We start from the raw sequence: 19,164 nt of genomic DNA on the forward strand, positions 1-19,164 counted from the left end.
TTAGGAGGCACGTTCAAATTGAAATAAGAGATGCCAGTTTCTTGACACCTGACTTGGTTGACTCACTGCTGTTAGTGTCTTTGGACAGAATGGTAATTTCAACTCAAATGTTATTTTTTATTCCACATTTGTTCCTGGAGCTTTCCTCATTGGTGGTCTGGTGATTGCATCCATTTTAGATCAGTATTTGTCAGTTTAAAATTATTTTAGACCATGAAAGATTTCTGGTATTAAGATCAGATGATCAAAATTGAAAATTGGTTGTCCGTATTGTATCGTTGTCATGACAATATGAAAATCTTTAAAAACTGGTTCTCCTTTACATTACTGTCTCTTTCTTCAGGGAAAAAATAATTTGAAATTGTGACCTTATTTTGGACTTGTTTTTACATTTCCTGATCGATAGTTTTTTTTTCCATTGTCAAGTTCTTTGAATGGTCTTCCATGTGACAAAAACTAGAGAAATGCAAGCTTTTGTTGTGTTTGAAAACGATTGTCTGTGTTGATTTCAAGTAAGTGCAAGTAAATCGTGCCACTTATTGAAAATTTTGTCTTCCAGGACAACTACACTTTTGCACAACCGGGGATTCAGAGGAAAGTAAAAGTGTTGCAGGAACTTGTTAGCCGGATCGATGGTAAGTCTGTAGCTTTCTTGAACTCATTAAGCAGAACAACAATGTGTTAACACTGTCTGGTTTAACAAAAAACATATAGATTTAATGGTTGACATCAAGTTAGTACACACCGTGACAGTGTGGTGGCCTTTTGGAGATGAAGTGCCAACCTCAATCAATTTAGAACGTTGTGCCCTTTCCAAGATCAGTATAGTGTGTCATTTAAGGGGAGCTGTCAGAGCATGAGCAAGTTTCATTACTTTTTATTATAGCAGTATAATCAAACTTCAATGGCAATTTTGGTTGGAAGAGTAATGGCTCCACAAAGAAACCAGTCAGTATTTAGTTTGCAGTTAATTCAACGACTGTTTTAATTCTGCAGGCAGTCACATTGACAGTTTAGAGATGTCCTTTGGCACTTAGATTTGTGCCATTGTGCATCCGAGACCCATATTGAATGCTGAAATCGTTTGTGCAATGAATCTAAGTAATTGTATACTCTGGAAAATACTGTGCCATCTTTAATAAATTCAAATGCATGATAATTTCATAAGATAGTTTTGGATTGTGTTGTGGATGCTGGCAGGGAACTGTGAAGTTGCTTCTCTTGTCCTTTTTCAAACAAAAACTTGCATAAAATGTTAATTTCCATGGTTCTGTGGCTAGCTTTAATTAATTGCTTTAGTTCAGATAATACATCCCATTGAAAGATAGTCTCCAGATATTTGGTGCAGTAAATGAATGGAATTGCTCATCGGCTGAATTATCTGACATAATAACTGAGCGTATGTCAGTAGTGTTAAGAACTTTGGAAATGAAAATAAATAAGTTAATTAATGAAACCGATTTGCCTTCTGATAGGTGTCCAGTTTGTCACAAGCTTTCCGAATAATCTCAAACCATTGTAATCAAAACACTTGCTCATTTGGTACTAAATTGCCTTTAATTTTGAAGCCAATAGAAAACTACTTCCATAGAAAAGCACTTCAAAATCTCCATTTGATCTTTCATAAAGACTCGGCATCAAATAGTTTAAATTTCAAAGTAAATTTTTACAGTAAAAATTGGAGGTTTAAATGAGCATCACCTGTGTACAGTATACAAGTCTGTGTTTGTTTTTTTTTTAAAGTGATAACTTTTCAAATGAGACATAAGTAAATTGGACTACTTCCATTCAGCTGTTAGATTCAGCTGTCACCAACCAAACTTGGAATCTTGACCATCCAGAAATTCAAGGACAGCAAGTGTACTGGAGTACCATCGTTTGCAAATTCTGCTCCAAATCACACCTGATACTCATTCGGAACTACATTGCTGTTTACTCACTGTCACTGGGTCAAATTCCTGGAATTCCCTTCTTGCCAGCATTTTACCAGCTGCCATGGATCTCGGCTATTTAAGAAAACAGCTCACCATCACTTCTCAGGGGCAGTTAATGATGGGCAGTAAATACTCTTCTCACCAGTGCCACCCTCATCCCATGAACAAAAAGAGAGTAGCTGTAACTGAATAAATGTGAAATTTGATCGCATAGCCTGCAACGTGTTCTCATACTGACTAAATTGAGGTTGGTGGAGCTGTTTGATTTTCACTTAATTTGTTTTAAGAATGGGTTCTGTTCAAGAAAGACTTTTCAAAGCAAGTGATTTGCTGCTTCAGACCAATAGAAAATACTTTCTTAGCTCGAAAACACAAAATACTGCATGCTTTTTGCAACTTCAGGAGGTTTGGTAAACATCAACAAATTCATTCTTTTCAAGTAAATCCTTTGCCAGTTTGTGATTGATATGCTATTCTCAATATTTATTAAATATTTGTACCCTTGAAAAATAATTTTATTTTCAAACCATCCTTTCCTGTTGTTAAATGGTTGTCTTCCATATAAAACTTTTTATGACAGATTGAAGGCAGCATGAAGCCATGTTATAGATCTGAATGAAATCTGGATTGTATCGTGACTAGATTTTTTTCATAATGACATACATTTTCTCATCAAACATTAAAATTAAAGCAGTTTATGATGGCAAATTGACTGTAATCATGCTATACTTAATAGATCATTGTGCAGAAGGTGAAGCTTTCACTTTCCCAGGAGGTACAAACTGGAGTTCCATAGAATCCCTGCCAATGGCTTTCTATGAAGTGCGAATAAATCACTGCTTCAGGTGAATTTAGACAAAACTTGGAAAAATTAGCTTCAATTCATGCTTTGGAAAGCCAAATAATGTAAGAGGAGTAAATCTGAAAAGTAATTAGTTTCCAATCATCTGAGTGTAATACTTTCTCTTCACTGTTTCTTTGTTAGTAATTACTCAGCAACAAGCAAACAGGAATTTGATATCTTGTTGGCAGAAGTTTGGAGTTATTACTATGCTGAATGTAATCACAGTTTAATCAAAAGGCCTTTGCTAATGTCTTCAATACCTGATTTGAACACAGAACATGAGTGTCACTTGGCCATAAAGAGCTGTCAAATGTCAAAGTAGGAGCTTATAGTGAGATCTGCAATGAGTCGGGAGGTTGGCTCAATTGGGAATTTGGTGCAGAGAGACAAGGTAGTGTAAGATTACGTTCACTTCAAATTGTAATTGACTTCTGCCTTACATTTGAATTGCCGATGGAATTTGAGTATCGATTTAAATATTTGCTAGCTCTGTTACAAGACTTATAGCAAATATAGATAAGTTTTCACAAGCATTATAGAAAGTCTTCAGTTTGCGACACTGGTTGATGGTGTGTAGGTATCTCTTCTGTTGACTGATAGTTTCCATTATGTACACCAAAAGGATAAGAATCACCACTTATTAACCCTTGCTTGTCACTTCCCCCTGTGCATAACCAGTTATCCCAAATCCTCATTGGCTTATCATTGCATGAACAATTCATATTTGTTAAAGTAAAACTAAGAACTTTGGTTACAAGAAAAACAAAAACAGTGCTTTCTTCCCACAGTTGCTGCCAGTCCTGCTGAGTTTCTCCAGCAATTTCTGCTACTAGTTAGCCTAATTTATATTAGCTTGAGCCATAAAGCCATGAACTCATGACCTTACTTTTAACCTGAGCCATAATAACTTTCTCCCTTAGAAAGTGTTGTGCAACTAAGCCCAATTAAACTAGGTTGAATTGATTCCCTTGATCAAATCAAAAATATTAGTCATTGGAGTTACTACCTCCAATGCTGTTGACACTAAGAGGTTTATTATTGTTTTATCTGTGTATTTTAATAACAAATTGACTAATTAAATGGATATGGTTAAACAGTCATAGCAGGGATGGTAGTGTGCTGTGACTGCAAAAAAGTTGATAGCCGTATGCGAGGTAAGTCATAGAAATGTACAGCACGGAAATAGATGCTTTGGTCCAACTTGTCCATGCCAGTCAGATATCCTAAATCAATTTGGTCCCATTTGCCAAGATTTGGCCCATATCCCTCTAAACCCTTTTTGTCATGTACTAATCCAGATGCCTTTTAAATATTATATTTATACCAGCTTCCACCACTTCCTCTGGCAGTTCATTCCATATGTGCACCACCCTCTGCATGAAAAAGTTGCCCTTTAAGTCCCTTTCAAATCTTTACCCTCTCGTTTTAAACCAATTTCCTCTAGTTTTGGACTCCCCTCCCCTGGAGAAAAGACCTTGTCTATTTACCCGATCCATGCCCCTCATGATTTGATAAACTTCTATAAGGTCACCCCTCAGCCTCTGACTGTCCAGGGAAAATAGGCCCAGCCTATTCAGCCTCTCCCTATAGCTCAAACCCTCTCACCCTGGCAACATCCTCATACATCTTTTCTGAACCCTTTCAAGTTTTTCAACGTCTTTCCTACAGCACAGAGACCAGAATTGAATGCAGTATTCCAAAAAGTGGCCTAGCCAGTGTGCTGTACAGCCTCCACGTGACATCCCAACTCTATACTCAATGCATTGATCAATGAAGGCAAGCTTACCAAATGCTGCCTTCGCTACCCTGTCTACCTGCAATTCTTGAAGATTTAAAAGCCAAATAGGGTTGGATGATGGTAACAGCGTAATTTATGCAGTGTAAACTAAGAATGAATTCTCTGTTCTCTTTTGCTGAAAAGTAATTGTGCAAAACTGATCCATTAATTCACTTCCAGTAAGACCCCACAGTTGCCACTGTTAAAATACTAAACTGTTGCTTGAATAATGAGAGGACATTTAACTTCCATACACAGTCTAAACTCTGATGGAGAGAATAATGAGAAATTGTTTCACTGGTAGGAATGTTTGTAATGAAAGAACAGATTTAGATAACTGGCAAAAGAACCAACAGTGAGATGAGAACATCTTTTTACGCAGGAGTGCGCTGCTTGAAAGGCTAGTTGAAGCAGATTCACCAGAACTTTCAAAAGACACAACTGAATGTATACTTGAGAAGAAGGCATTTGCTGCGTTATAAGAAAAAAAACAGGCAAATGACACTAATTGGATTAGGCCGGCACAGTCGCACTGGAGCCAATGGCTTCCTTTTTTATTGTAGGATCCTGTCTATTCTATCATTTCTTTGTGTGAAGTAAAACATTTCTGTAATTATTACTTATTTTCTTAATTTGTGAAGTTCTTTATGGTAGCCTACGTGAAATTGTATCTGCCACTGATTTGCTAAATACAAATCATCCTCTGCCTTTTAAAATAGGTTTTGTCAATATTTGAGTCCTTCCATGTTTGACTCCAGTTTCTTAAAAAGCTTAGACCTAGGTTCACATGCTTTATGGTAGGTTACTGAGTTCTTAAGGGTTAAATTATCAGACCAAAATGTTCACCAATTTCTTCAAGATGCATTGCAGAAGACCCACGACAGTACAATCATTGAAAATGTCTTTTTCAATTTTACAGTGGTCCATGACCAGGACATTTTATGCATTTCACTGCTGGTTGAACAGAATTTTCATCAGTTGTAGTGATGAAGTGGCCAGTTAACTGCTTAAGATGTGTGGAAGAAACATTAATAAAGGCTGTACCCGATAACAGGCTTGCATTGCATGAAATCGCCTGCAGGAAACAGATTTTTCTCCTCTGCCTGTTAATGTCGATAAAACAGAGTAATAGGAAGAAAGGACAACAAGGCCCAAGTAATATTAAGTAGTTTCACAAGCTGGATGACAATTTGGAAAGAATGTACTGTCTGAAAGAAGTCAGTAAAACGGCCTACAAATATACAAAGCTGTTCATATTGCATATGTTCGAGAGAGTAAGAATTCATTTTTTTTCTGCTTATATGCTTGAAGTGTTTTAAGTCATGATAGTGGATGTTGAGAAATTGCACGTTAATTGTGCAATGAAAAAGATAATAGTTGCTGAACCTGTTACAGAGTCATCAAGCTGTACAGCATGGAAACGGACCCTTCAGTCCAACTTTTCCATGCCGACCAGATATCCCAAATTAATTTAGTCCCATTTGCCAGCATTTGGCTCATATCCATCTAAACTGTTCCTACCATGTACCCATCCAGATGCCTTCTAAATGTTCAATTGTACCAGCTTCCACCACTTCCTGTGGCAGCTCATTCCATACACCACCCACTGCATGAAACAGTTGTCCCTTAGGTACCTTTTAAATCTTTTCCCCTCTCACCTTAAACCTTCCCTCCAGTTTTGGTCTATCCTCCCTTGTGGAAAAGACCTTGGCTATTCACCCTATCCATGCCAGTCATGAAATTATAAACTTCTACAAGGTCGCCCCTCAGCTTCCAATGCTCCAGGGAAAACAGCCCTAGCCTATTCAGCCTCTCCTTATAGCCAAAACCTAATCTTGGCGACATCTTTGTAAATCATTTTTTGAGCCCTTTCAAGTTTCACAACATCCTTCCTCTCACAGGGAGACCAGAATTGAATGCAGTATTCCAAAAGTAGCCGAACCAACGTCCTGTACAACCACAACATGACCTCCTAATACTCAAAGAACTGACCAATAAAGACAAGCATACCAAACACCGCCTTCACTATCCTGTCTACCTGGGACTCCACTTTCAAGGAACTATGAACCTGAACTCTAAGGTCTCTTTGTTCAGCAACATCCCCAGGACCTTACCATTGGGTGTATAAGTCCTGCCCTGATTTGCCTTTTCAAAATGCAACACCTCCATTTATCTAAATTAAACTCCATCTGCCACTCCTTAGCCCATTGGCCTATCTGAACAAGACCCCATCAACACAGTGTGGAGCTGGAGAAACACAGCAGGTCAGGCAGTATCAGAGGAGCAGGAGAGTCGATGTTCCGGGCCTCGACCCTTCATCAGGACTGGGGAGGCGGAAGGGAGCTTGGAAATAAATAGAGGGAGGAGGGGTGGGGCTGGGCTGGTGGTGATAGGTGGATGCAAGGAGGGGTGGTGGGGATTGGTCAGCGGCAAGGGTGGGGTGGATAGGTGGGGAAGATGATGGACAGGTAGTGTCAGGTCAAGGAGGCAGGGATAAGAGGGAGGGTTGGATATGGGATGAGGCCCGGGAGTGGGGAGATTTTGAAACTGGTGAATTGTATGTTTAGGCCATCAGGCTATAGGCTCCCGCGGCGGAACATGAGGTGTTGTTCCTCCAGTTTGCATGTAGCATCATTGTGGCACAGGAGGAGGCCCTGGATGGACATGTCACCAAGGGAGTGGGGAGGGGGTGTTAAAAGGGTTCGCGACTGGACAGTGGTGTTGATTATAGCATACAGAGCGCAGCTGCTCTGCAAATCGGCCACCGAGTTTACGTTTGGCCTCACTGGTGTAGAGGCGGCCACGCCGGGAGCAATGGAAACAGTTAACCAGGTTGGAGGATGTACAGGTGATGGGATGAGGGGGGCTTGTAGGGACATGTGTAACACCTCCTGCGGTTGCAGGGAAAAGTGCCAGTGCAATGGGGTTGGTGGGGAGTTTGGAGCAGACGAGGGAGTTGCAGAGTGAGTGGTCCCTTTGAAAGGCAGACAGGGGTGGGAAGGGAAATAAGTCTTTTGTGGTGGTGTCGGATTGTAGGTGGCAGAAGTGGCGGAGGATGATGTGCTGGATGTGGAGGTTGGTGGGGTGATATGAGGACCGGGGTTTCTGTCTTTATTTTAGCTGAGGGGAGGCAATGTGAGGACAGAAGTGCAGGAAATGCAACAGATGCGGTTGAGGACATTTCTATCAATGGAGGGGTGAAGTTGCAGTAGGGGACATCTTGGATGTCTGTGAGTGGAACACTCCATCTTGTGGCGGATGCAGAGGAATTGGGAGCTCGGGATTGTGTTCTTGCAGGAGGATGGGTGAGAGGAGGTGGAGTCAAGAACCCATTGTAGACTGAGGTAACCTTCTTCACTGTCCATTACATCACGAATTTTGGTGTCATCTGCAAACTTACTAACCATACCTCCTATGTTCACATCCAAATCATTTATGTAAATGAAGAAAAGCAGTGGATCCAGCACGATCCTTGTGGTACATCACTGGTCACAGGCCTCCAGTCTGAAAAGCAACTCTGCACCACCACCATCTGTCTTCTACCTTCGAGCCAGTTCTGCATCTAGGTGGCTAGTTCTCTCTGCATTCCATGTGATTTAACCTTGCTCACCAGTTTACGATGAGGAACCTTGTCAAACACTTCAGTGAAATCCATATAGGTCACATCCACCATCCTGGCCTCATCTATCCTCTTGTAGTTATTTTGAGAAGATCTCTTCCTTGGGTCTTTTTGATTTCATTGTGACTGTTGTTTATAGCTTTATTTTTGAAGTTGTCTGTTTCTGATTCTTTTTCATTCTTTCTAATAATGTATTATTCCTAACACATGAAGAGAGTATCAGCCATTCAAGGGGAAACAAGGCACTTCGTCTTAATTTGCATCAAGATGTCAGAATATAAACTTCGACCGAAAGTATTTTTTTCCCAGCAGCTACGGGTATTGTGGTGTTTTGAATTTTCTGTCCTCAGGTGTACAGTCTCACAAGTGAAGTATCCATTAACATCTGTGGTATCCTATTGTTTTAATGGGTACGTCAGAACAGAACCTGGAGAGCCCTTGTGGCCAGTTGAGGCACTATAGCACAAGGAGTTAGTTTATTCAGTTTTCAGAGTATTGCTTGGGAGTCCTACACATTTAAAAAAAAAAAAGTCTGCTGTTCTGGTTTTCAATAAAACTGTTATGTTTGTATTGATGTGAGTCAATTTTGAGATAGTCTGTTGTAATTGTCCCTTTTCCAAGAACAAAGTACTGCTTTAGATAAACTGATGTGTGTAGGTCATGAAAAAATGTTGAAAAGCAGGAGTGTCCTCTTGCAATTAGTTTGCTAATCCTCATAATATTTGAAGTATAACATAATATAATCCAGGCTGTTAGGATTGTATTCCCTATGAACTGGGCTGGATCTTCATGTGACTTGGATGTGTGCTTTTAATGTCTCTGAAAGAGAACTGAAGAAACACTTGATTCAATAGATGTCTTGAGCTGATTTATTTCACAACATGAGAACATAGCAATGTCATTCAGTTAAATCAGTACAGTTTATCCGAATGCAATACAGAAAATAACAGAGGATTCTACTTGCTATGTCATTGGCTTACATAGCATGACCTGCAGTGATGTTTAACTAGTGGGCCTGCAATATTGCTTTTCACTTGTAGTTTTGACTTGATTAAAAAAAAATAGTGAAGCTTGGACCTTGTCTCTTTAAAAGAAAAATAATATTTCCTCTAACTGTACCAACATGATGCATGTGAGATATTTATTGAATACATGAAGATTGAGGCCAGCTGACAAATTGCTGTTCGTCACATTCTTCAGCAACAAAGCACTTAATAGCATACAAACCAACTAGCAGCACAAGACCGTCTTTCACCCTGTGGATACACCATGCTTCTAACCACAAAATTTAAGGGTAACTATTTTTCCACAGAAAAGAATTGCAAAGATGGCCAAGTACTTATCAGGAACATAATGGCCTCCAAAACAAAGGATGCAGGTTGGGTGGGGAGTTGGATGGAAGAATGGTTTCAAGTTGGCAGCAAAATTAATTAGGTTTGAGCGTTGCATGAGGCATATTGTAATAAATTTTTCAGAGTCTTTTCGAAATGATCAATTGCCTAAATATTCTGATTACTGTAGGAACAGTTTTGACCATTGGTAATCTTCAAAATGAACCACTTATCTGCCAGCCAAAATTCTGAGTTCAGGTTGGGGCTATGTGTGAAGAAGTCTGAAGCAAAGTGGAGAATGGGGGCTGGTGGGTTGGGGAGGTTGTGTTGGCAAGGGTTTGCATGGAATATTGGTGAGAGTCCACACAGGGGTAGGGCAGGTTTTGGGTCTGGGAGGGTCGAATGTAGTGAGGTGGATGTCTGGCTTGGTGGGGTAGATGTAGTGCAGGTATCGATGATGAGTTTGGGGTTTAATTTAATCATTATTTGGGAATTATACTAAGTGTTCAGTTCTCTTTTTTCCTTCTTGTCCTGCATGTCTTTTAATCATGAATGAGTTAGAGCTCTGTGAATTTTTTTTTTTGGAGGTTCCCAGAACAAGGGAATTGTCCATTGGAAGTTTCCATTTCCTGGCAATTCCCATGGAGACAGTCCCATTGGGGATTCCACATGGTCCTGATGTGCAACTCAAATCAACGCTGTTCCAGTGGCCATCTGGCCATTGGAATATAAGGATCTCAGGGTTTTACATGACTGCGCTGGACTGGAGAACTGTAATATTCTATTTTATTGACTTGTAGTTGACAATATTTAAAAGTAAATGAAACTTGCTTCTTTGTAACAAGATTTTTCACCTGCCACAACCTCATTATGCTGCTCAGATGATGTGTTTATGAAATGAAATGTTTGAAAATGCATTGTGTCGTGCTGTAGGGGAGGTGTGTGGGGAGACAGTGGGGTGGCTGTGAGGAAGAAAGATACTGAATTTACAGTAGTTCTAAAATATGATTGGGAAGATGTAAACTATGAAGTTATGAGCTTTTAGTTTGCTTTTCCCAAGACTTAAGTGATTTCATTATCCTTATAGATCTCGATAATTTGGTAACTAGTTCTGTTTACTTTTGCACATATGTGTCAGAAACTGAAATACAGGCACTAAGTTTATGTATGGCGGGCATTAAGAACAAATGCTTGGAAAATGTATTTAGTGATTTTGTAATCTTGCTTTATTTTGAACTTTTCGGCTGTGGGCATTGTTTGAAATGCTGGCATTTAAGCCAGTCCCCCTCTTCCTCTGAGAAGGTAGCACTGGATTCTTTCTTGAAGCATAGTAATTTATGTGGTGAGTGTTTGAGCACAATGTTGTTCTGTAGGGAGTTCCAGGATCTTGACCTAACAATGGTGCTGGTCATTCTACATCTTGAATATATTTGACTTGATATACCATTTAAAGGTAGTAGTGCTCCCATGCATCTGCTGCCCATTTTCTTGTGCATAGTAGAAGCTGTAGTTTTGGGATATTCTGGCGGAGAAGTTGAGCTGAGTTGTTGCAGTGGGGCAGCCGCAGTTGTATAAGATAAACCTAGGAGTTATTGACTTGAATTTCATGAGCCTGAGACAACCAGAAGTTAAATGCTTTCCTTCAAAAGAAAAAGAGTTGCCACTATACGAAGAAAAAGCAAATGTGATTTTGAAGGAGACATGAGTATATGTTTGCAAAACAAAAATTGAAGTTTTTGGATTGTTTTGTGGTCAGGAAGCAAATCATTCATCTTAATTTTGATTCCAGCGAGGAAGCTAACTAAGCTTTTACGATTGTATATTGAGCTGACAGGCAAAGACATTTCTAATTCTATTGCTCATACTAAATCAACAGGTAAAAATATTGACACTGATGGCAACAGAACTATTTTAAGTTCCATCTCGAAGACTTTTCACAGTGAATTACCTGTTTCATTTCTTAGATTTAATAATAATGACAATTCCATTGGACTTGGAAATGATTGTACTTGCTTCATTTAATTTTTCAAGACCGAAAGTTTTGCAGTAATCTCTTATGAGACATCTGAAATTATAAATTAGGAGGCGGCTTAAAAAATAATATATTCTGATTGGTTTTAGAGTATGCATGATTTCTTGATCGTTATGCATTCTAATAAGTTAATTTAAATTCGAAAGTCTATTGAACAATCTGCTAATGTTCAAGTTAATTAAAACTTAGATTGATAGTTAACTACTTTTAACCTACAGTACAACATCCAGTCTGCCATACAATTATTAAGTAATTTTTATTGTACATTTTTTTGGATGTTCTTGTGAAAGTACTATAAGCAGAGTAGTTCACATTAAAGTCTACTTAAGTTTTAATATGATAATTATTGAACAGTTTTCTGTTTGATAATTTTGTGCAACAAGCTGTTTGAACTACTAAACTAGTCAGACAAGAAAATCCTCTGGCTATTGAAGGATCAATAACAAATCTCAAAAGTGTATTTTTTCTGCGCCAAAATGCAATTATCATACAAGAATCAAGTTTTGTGTGAATGGAACAATTCTTTTTGCAGTCATGGATCTTGTAATTCAACAGCTTAGTATTTTCTAAGCTTCATGAAATGCGTACACAAAATGCTTGTTGCTCGCAATCACCCTTTTGTTTCCTTTACCTGATTTTCTTCCCTACAGTCGTTTCCAGAAAGTGTTGACTCCTTTCTTGACATATGATTCCACTGCCAACAGCTGCCAGGTTGCAATTATATTCCAACAGTTCTGTCAATAACTGTTTGCATATGTGTTAGATCTTCACTGTAGGGAATATCCAAAGGCACATCAAGCAGGAGAAAATGAGAACATGCCATAGAAGATGTGGGAGAGATAACGAAATCAGTGATTTAAGGTACAGGATTTGGGAGGAGTTTGAAGGTGGGGTGAAAAATAAGAAGAGTGATTTAATGGAGAAAGATGTGAAGAGGGAGGCTTACACTTTTGAAAACATTGTCAGTGATCCCAGCTGGGTGGGAGTGTATATCATGTTCAGAAGGCCCGAATTGGAAATATGGGGATGAATGCATTGGAATTGGAGTTGGATATTTTGGTGGTAATGTGTACCGTGTCTATGGATTGATTAATAATAATTCATGGAAAATATTGGAAGTTACTGTATGTGGGAATGGTAAAACAGTGGTGGTAAGTCGGCAAATGGTTGGCCATTGAACGGGAATAAAGTGCCAGTGTCTAGATGACTTTGAATTTATGTAGGGATGAAGTTAAGGAATCTGATCAAAGAATTGGCGATATAGAGATGTGGATATGATTTACAATGAACATTTTGGACATTGAAAAGTAACAGCTAAATCTGGTATTGTCCTGAGGATTGAGCCACCATATATATTCAACCCCCAAACTAAACCACCGCTACCACTGTTGATTTGGTTAATGAGTCGGAGTTAAGTTAGACTTGTTTCACATTTGATAGACTTGGTTTTCACTAATAAACTGAGTGCATCGTCAATGATGGTGGTTAATGCCTTTAAAGATTCTTGTATATTTTTCAAACAGAATTATTTCCAGTGTACACAAAGCAAACATACAATGAATTACTTCACAGGTTAAATTCTCAGGTCTTCCTCATTCACAAAAGAAACTAGCTATGATAAGCTCCATTTTATGACTTGCCATATTTTCCTTTAATATTTTAAAGTTTTGTCTTAACTCTCCACGCTAAAATGGTTGCTGACTTTTTCCACAGTTTCTCTCTCAAATGTAGGGCAGGGTGATTAGGATTATAGATTTCTTTTCTATCTACGCAGTTGACGATTAGAAATTTTACCATAGAACAGGATGCTCTCTTTCTTCAGAATGGACTTTGAGCTGTTCACTATGCAGTGACTGGAGAATTGATATTGAAGAATATTGTACCTTGACTAAATAAAAGTTAATGTTGAATTTTACTTTTTAAAAAAAAAAAAAGTTTTGTTGAAGCTATTTGCCTTGCACTCATCAGGATTACTCCCAAGAAATAAGTGTATAGGGAAAACAGCATTTTACACTAAATGAGAAGAGAATTCTGATTTGTTAGTAAATGGACTCTGATTTGAGAAGGGAATTGCCAAGGATAATGCACCAGTTGAATGATGACTGATAGCTGCCAATTTTTATTTAAATTTAAACTCGGCAAGCTGACTGGTCTAGTGAAATGAACCAGCTAATGGGTGTCATCTTTTCTACAGGGGTGATACATGTGCAATGTGTGTACGTGCTCCTTCTGTCTGCAAAGAACAAGGCCCTGTAGCTTTCAGTATGTGTCACTGTCAAACTGCAAGCCTGTCTGACTGATGGACAGCCTTGCTTAAAAGCAACCTTTTTAAAAAAAAAAAGCTTATCGAACTTGAGTAAAAGCAATGAATTGCTACGTGATGCGTATGTCAATTCATGCTTGCAAAACACAAAACAGTGTCCAATATTAGATAAAATTCAGTGATTGGGCAACATTTATTAACTGATTCTGATTGTGTTAAGAATTACGTTGTGAATCAAGTTCAGATTGTGAGTTGGGAATGCAGTGTGCCACACTTACTTGTACTGGAAGCTACATGTATTTATAGACACTGCCTTGATCTTTGCAGTCACAAAGAATGTATCCATATTATGCCCATCTGATGAACAAAATAATGTCGTCCATTTTTTTGTTTCATTTTTCAGGGCAATGCCTTGACTAATTAGAGTCTATCTCATTGGTTTCAATTTAAACAGGCAGTTACCTGTCAGTCAGAATCTGACACGTGCCTTGTCCATTGCAGCATCAATCAGAGTCCAATTGTCCAGCAATCCGCATTCTCTTCTCAAATATTATAGAATGTTATTTTCCCTGCACATTGGTATTTCTTGCAAATTTTCCTAATGAGTGCTAGACCAAGCTTTGACAAAATGTGGCTTTTTTCAGAAATATTGAAGTTGGCCATGAAAAATGTTTTAAGAAGTCAAGCAGTTTGGCCTTTATTTCTAGGGAAATGAGGTATAAAACTAGGGAAGCCTTGCTAAAACTCTAAGGCACTGGTTAGACCACAGCTGGAATACTGTGAACAATTTTTGTCCCCTCATCAAAAGAAAGATATGCTGGCAGTGGAGGCAATCCAGAGTAGATTCATTAGGTTGCTCCCAGGTATGGAGGGATGTTTTATGATAGGATGAGTAAATTAGGCCTATACTCATTAGTGTTTAGAATAATGAGAGGTGACCTTATTGAAACATGTAAGACTCCTTAGGGACTTGACAAGGTAGATATAAAGAGGTTGTTTCCCCTTGTAGGGCCAGAAGGTGTAATCTTAGAGAAAGCGGTCACCCAGTTGGGTCATGGATGAGGAATTTCTTCTTGCAGAAAGCTGTTGAGGCTGGGTTGTTAAGTAATTTCAAGGCTGTGATAGACAGATTTTTTAATGAGTAATGAACATGGGGCCTTGGGGAAAAGGTAGGAAAGTGGATTTGAGGATTATCTGATCAGCAATGATCTCATTGAATAGCGGATTATTCTCATTGGGCTGAATTGCGTACTTTTGCTCCTACATCATATGATATTATGAAATTAGGACATTACTGTCAGGACCTCTATTTGCAGCAAAGAATGCCTAAAAATGGAAGCAATGTTATCTGTAGAAAACTGTGAAGAAATGTTAATGTTTACACTTTTGAATGGTTGATCCATGATATCACATGTAGAATATCTATCCAACTTTTTTCATTTGCTGATGCCCAGTGTGAAATGTTACTATGTGAGATATGTTGACATAGAGTAGGGATAGAAGATTTTTGATCATACAAATGGAAATTACTGTTTGATAGAATTTAATATTTCAGGCTCAGTACGTCAAGCATCTCATTTACTTCCCAGTGGACGTTTAATAATTTTAGTACTGCCTCAGATTAATTGATGCATTGTGTTCACTGATTTTGAAAGAACTCAGCAAAACACACGTCTAATTAGTTTTCAGTTGTGTTAAATGCTCCACTTTCATGTGTAATCATAAAGTCATTTGCGGTCATATATTCGTCTTGGAATGTGTCCAATTAATCACAGTTTATATTTATTTAAACCTGGTTGGTAAATGCCAATTTTCAAATCTTATTAAACTCACCTGGGACACACAATTAAATGAAGAGGATGTTGCAGCTAAAATTATTTGCTTATAGCTTCAATTTGAAGTAGGATTGATTTGTTTAGACAGGAACATGGTTGTGAAATAATTTTAATGTTCAAGGTATGGATGATTATGATACAGGTGACATAATATGTCAAGTTCATTTATAGATTACATTACGAAAGAACAGGATGTTTCAGGACTCTGATAAATGTGAGAATAATTAGATGAGCATGAACACTTCTGTGGAGTTATGATTGGAGAAACTGGAAGTAGGAATGTTCACCCATGTGCAACAACATTGACTGAGAGTTTCTCTTATGACTTCAGAATACTGTTTACATACCTGAATTTTCATTTCAGCAACTAATAAGAAAAAACATAAAATAAAAAAGAAAGGAAAATTGTAGGCACATAGCCCCTTAGGCTTGCACTGCCAGCCAATAAGATCATGACTGATTTGATCTGAACTGTACTTTGCTGTCTGCCCCCTGTAGTTCTTCACTCTCCTACAGCTCATAAATCTGCCTATCTCATATCCACATCTCTCGTGGCTGGAGAATTCCCAAAATTCGTGACTAGCTAAGAGAGGGAATTCATCCTAATTTCTGCCTTAAATGGATAATCTCCTCTTATGAAACTATCTCTCTAATGTTATATTTCTGCAAAGGGGAAACATCATCTGACCCCATCAAGGCCTCCTCTATAAATACTAAGCACTTCAATAAAACAACCTTTCATTGTTTGACAGTATATGCCCAATGTGCTCAACTTTTCATCATAAGACATTTCCCCTTCCCTCCAAAATAAGTCTTGTAAAGCTTAGGCAGAAAGAAAGGAATATGGACCATGTGCAGGCAGATGGGATTAATTTAGAATGACTTTGTGGTAGTCACAGACACGGAAGGCCAAAGGACCTGTTCCTGTGTATTATGTTCTCTAAATTGCCCCCAGTGCAAGTATATCTGTCTTCTATCATGACCAAAACTGTATGTAGTACTCTACAAATGATATTACATTTCAGTACAGGTATAGCAAGGTTTCTTTATATTACATCCCCAATGCAATAAAGGTCAAAATTCTTGCACGCTCACTTGTTTCCATGTACGACACTGATTTCTCTATACTGCAGCATTCTATAAACTCTGCATGTAATTGATGTTTTCCTTTTTGGCTCTTCCTACTGAAATCGATAACTTTACATTTACCCACATAGTAGTCAATATACTAGGTTTTTTGCCCACTTACTTAACCAGTGTATGTTTCTTTGTCGACTCCTTCTAACCCAAAATACTTTCTTAACTGTCTTCATATTGTCAGCAAATTTAGCTATAATATCTCTGGCTCTTGATTAATATAGATTGTTAATATTTAAGGTGTCAATACTGAATTCCAGCGGGACCCCATTGCTTAGAGTTTTTCATCCTGAAAATGATCAATTTATCCTGACTCTGCTTTTGTTAGTTACCCATCCTCTATCCGTGCTAATGTATGAATTGCGCATTTAGGGGACTTACCTTGTCTATATGTCACATGATCAAACATCCTTTGGAAAGCAAAATACGCTGAAGATGCAACAAGGAAGATGAATGAAAGACAATTAGTAGATGCAAAGGCCTCATAGAAATGAACAAAACATGATTTTCCTGTATAAAAGCCATGTTGGTTTTTCTTGTTTGTGGTTTCCTAAATGTTGTTCTTCTATCTTGCTAATGTCTTCCATAATTTCTACTTTTTCCCAAAGATAAGTTGCTAATTGACCCTAGTTCCCTCCTTTTGAATACATTTGTGGTTTTCTAATATTCTGGGACCTGTCCTGAATCTGGGGAATGTTAGAAAGTGTAACCAAGGAATCCATTACCTTAGCCACTTTTTGTAAGATTGTAAGATACGGGCTACTTACTAGCATTTAGACCTGTTAATTTACCTAATACGTCGTCTTTTAATAATTATATGAAGTTCCTCCCTCTTGGGTGACTGAGTGAGTGGTTCGCACTGCTGCTCTCAGTGCCAGGGACCCCGGTTCAGCTCCCCTCGGGCGACTGTCTCTGTGGAATCATAGGATCATAGAATCTCTACAGAGTGGAAACAGGCCCTTTGGCCCAACAAGTCCACACTGAACCTCAGAGCATCCCACCCAGACTCATCCCCCTATAACACACCTGATCTACACCTCCCTGAGCACTATAGGCAATTAAGCATGTAACCTGCACATCTTTTGGACTGTGGGTGGAAATCGGAGCACCTGGAGGAAGCCCACGCAGACACGGGGAGGATGTGCAAACTCCACACAGACAGTTGCCCGCGGCTGGAATTGAACCCGGGTCCCTGGCGCTGTGAGGCAGCAGTGCTAACCACTGTGCCACCGTGCCGCCCCACGTGGAGTTTGTACGTTCTCCCCGTGTCTGTGTGGGTTTCCTCCAGGTGCTCTGGTTTCCTCCCACAGTCCAAAGATGTCCAAGTAGGTGAATTGGCCATGCTAAATTGCCCATAGTGTCCAGAGATGTGTATATTCGCTGTAGGATATGAAGGATTAAAGGGATAGGTTGGGCGTGGGTCTGGATGGGATGCTGTTCGGAAGGTCGGTGTGGACTCAATGGGCGGAATGGCCAGCTTCCACACTGTAGGGATTCTATGATTCTTTACTTCCCAGATTTTCTACTGTTACTGTAACACTTTTAGTCTCATGTACAAAGAAGGCGGATACAAAACATTTGCTTATATGTACATTTCAATTCTGAACTGGAATGGACCATTCAACTCCTTTAAGTCTGCTCTGCCATTTGATAGATCGCAGCTGATCTGATTGTGACCTCAGCTTCTCTTTCATATGTATCTTCTATATTCTTTGTCTCCTTTGCCAATCAAAAATCTACTAATTCGGCCATAGAAATATTGTGACCCTGAGTCTGTGCCATGACCTTGTAAACCATTATTAATTCCTGTGAATTGTCTTCTAAAGATTAAGTTTGCATGAGCTACTGTCTTCCTTTTTCTTTATTCAAGCAAAAGGATCTTTCTGTCTGTCGTTACTTTGTTGCCTTATCTATCCTGTTGCCTTGAGGGGAGACAGTGATGTAGTGGTAATGTCACTGAACTAGTAATCCATCACCCCAGCTCGTATCCTACCATGGGTGAAATTTGAATCCAATAAAAAGAAAAATAAATTCTGGAATGAAAAGCTATGGCAACCAGTGTTGATTGTTGTAAAAACCCACTTGTTTACTTAAGATCTTTAGGGAAGGAGATCTGCTATCCTTACCTGGTCTGGCCTACATCCGACTCCTGACCTTCAACCATGTGGTTGACTCTTATTTGCCATTCGGGCAATTAGGGATGGACAGTAAATGCCATTCCAGTCAGCAAAGCCCACATCCCATGAATGAATGCAAAAAAAAGCTTTCCATCTATTTGCAGAGATAGTAGGAACTGCCGATGCTGGAGAATCTGAGATAACAAGGTGTAGAACTGGATGAACACAGCAGGCCAAGCAGCATCAGAGGAGCAGGAAAGCTGGCGTTTCAGGTC

The 19,164-nt window shown here is 38.9% G+C and overlaps 1 protein-coding gene across 1 annotated transcript in view; it reads left to right on the plus strand.

Annotated features, from left to right (window-relative positions):
- Window positions 1-526: 526 nt before the first annotated feature.
- The window catches only part of LOC109912284 (TBC1 domain family member 22B-like), a gene marked incomplete at its 5' end in the record, with an annotated part of 170,338 nt that continues 151,700 nt past the window's right edge, over window positions 527-19,164 (plus strand). The window contains one exon of the mRNA XM_048610591.1: window positions 527-635. Coding sequence (XP_048466548.1) covers window positions 527-635 — 109 coding nt within the window. The remainder of the gene's footprint in view (window positions 636-19,164) is intronic.

Source organism: Rhincodon typus, chromosome 22 (genome assembly GCF_021869965.1).
Source record: "Rhincodon typus isolate 14 chromosome 22, sRhiTyp1.1, whole genome shotgun sequence".
NCBI lineage: Eukaryota > Metazoa > Chordata > Chondrichthyes > Orectolobiformes > Rhincodontidae > Rhincodon > Rhincodon typus.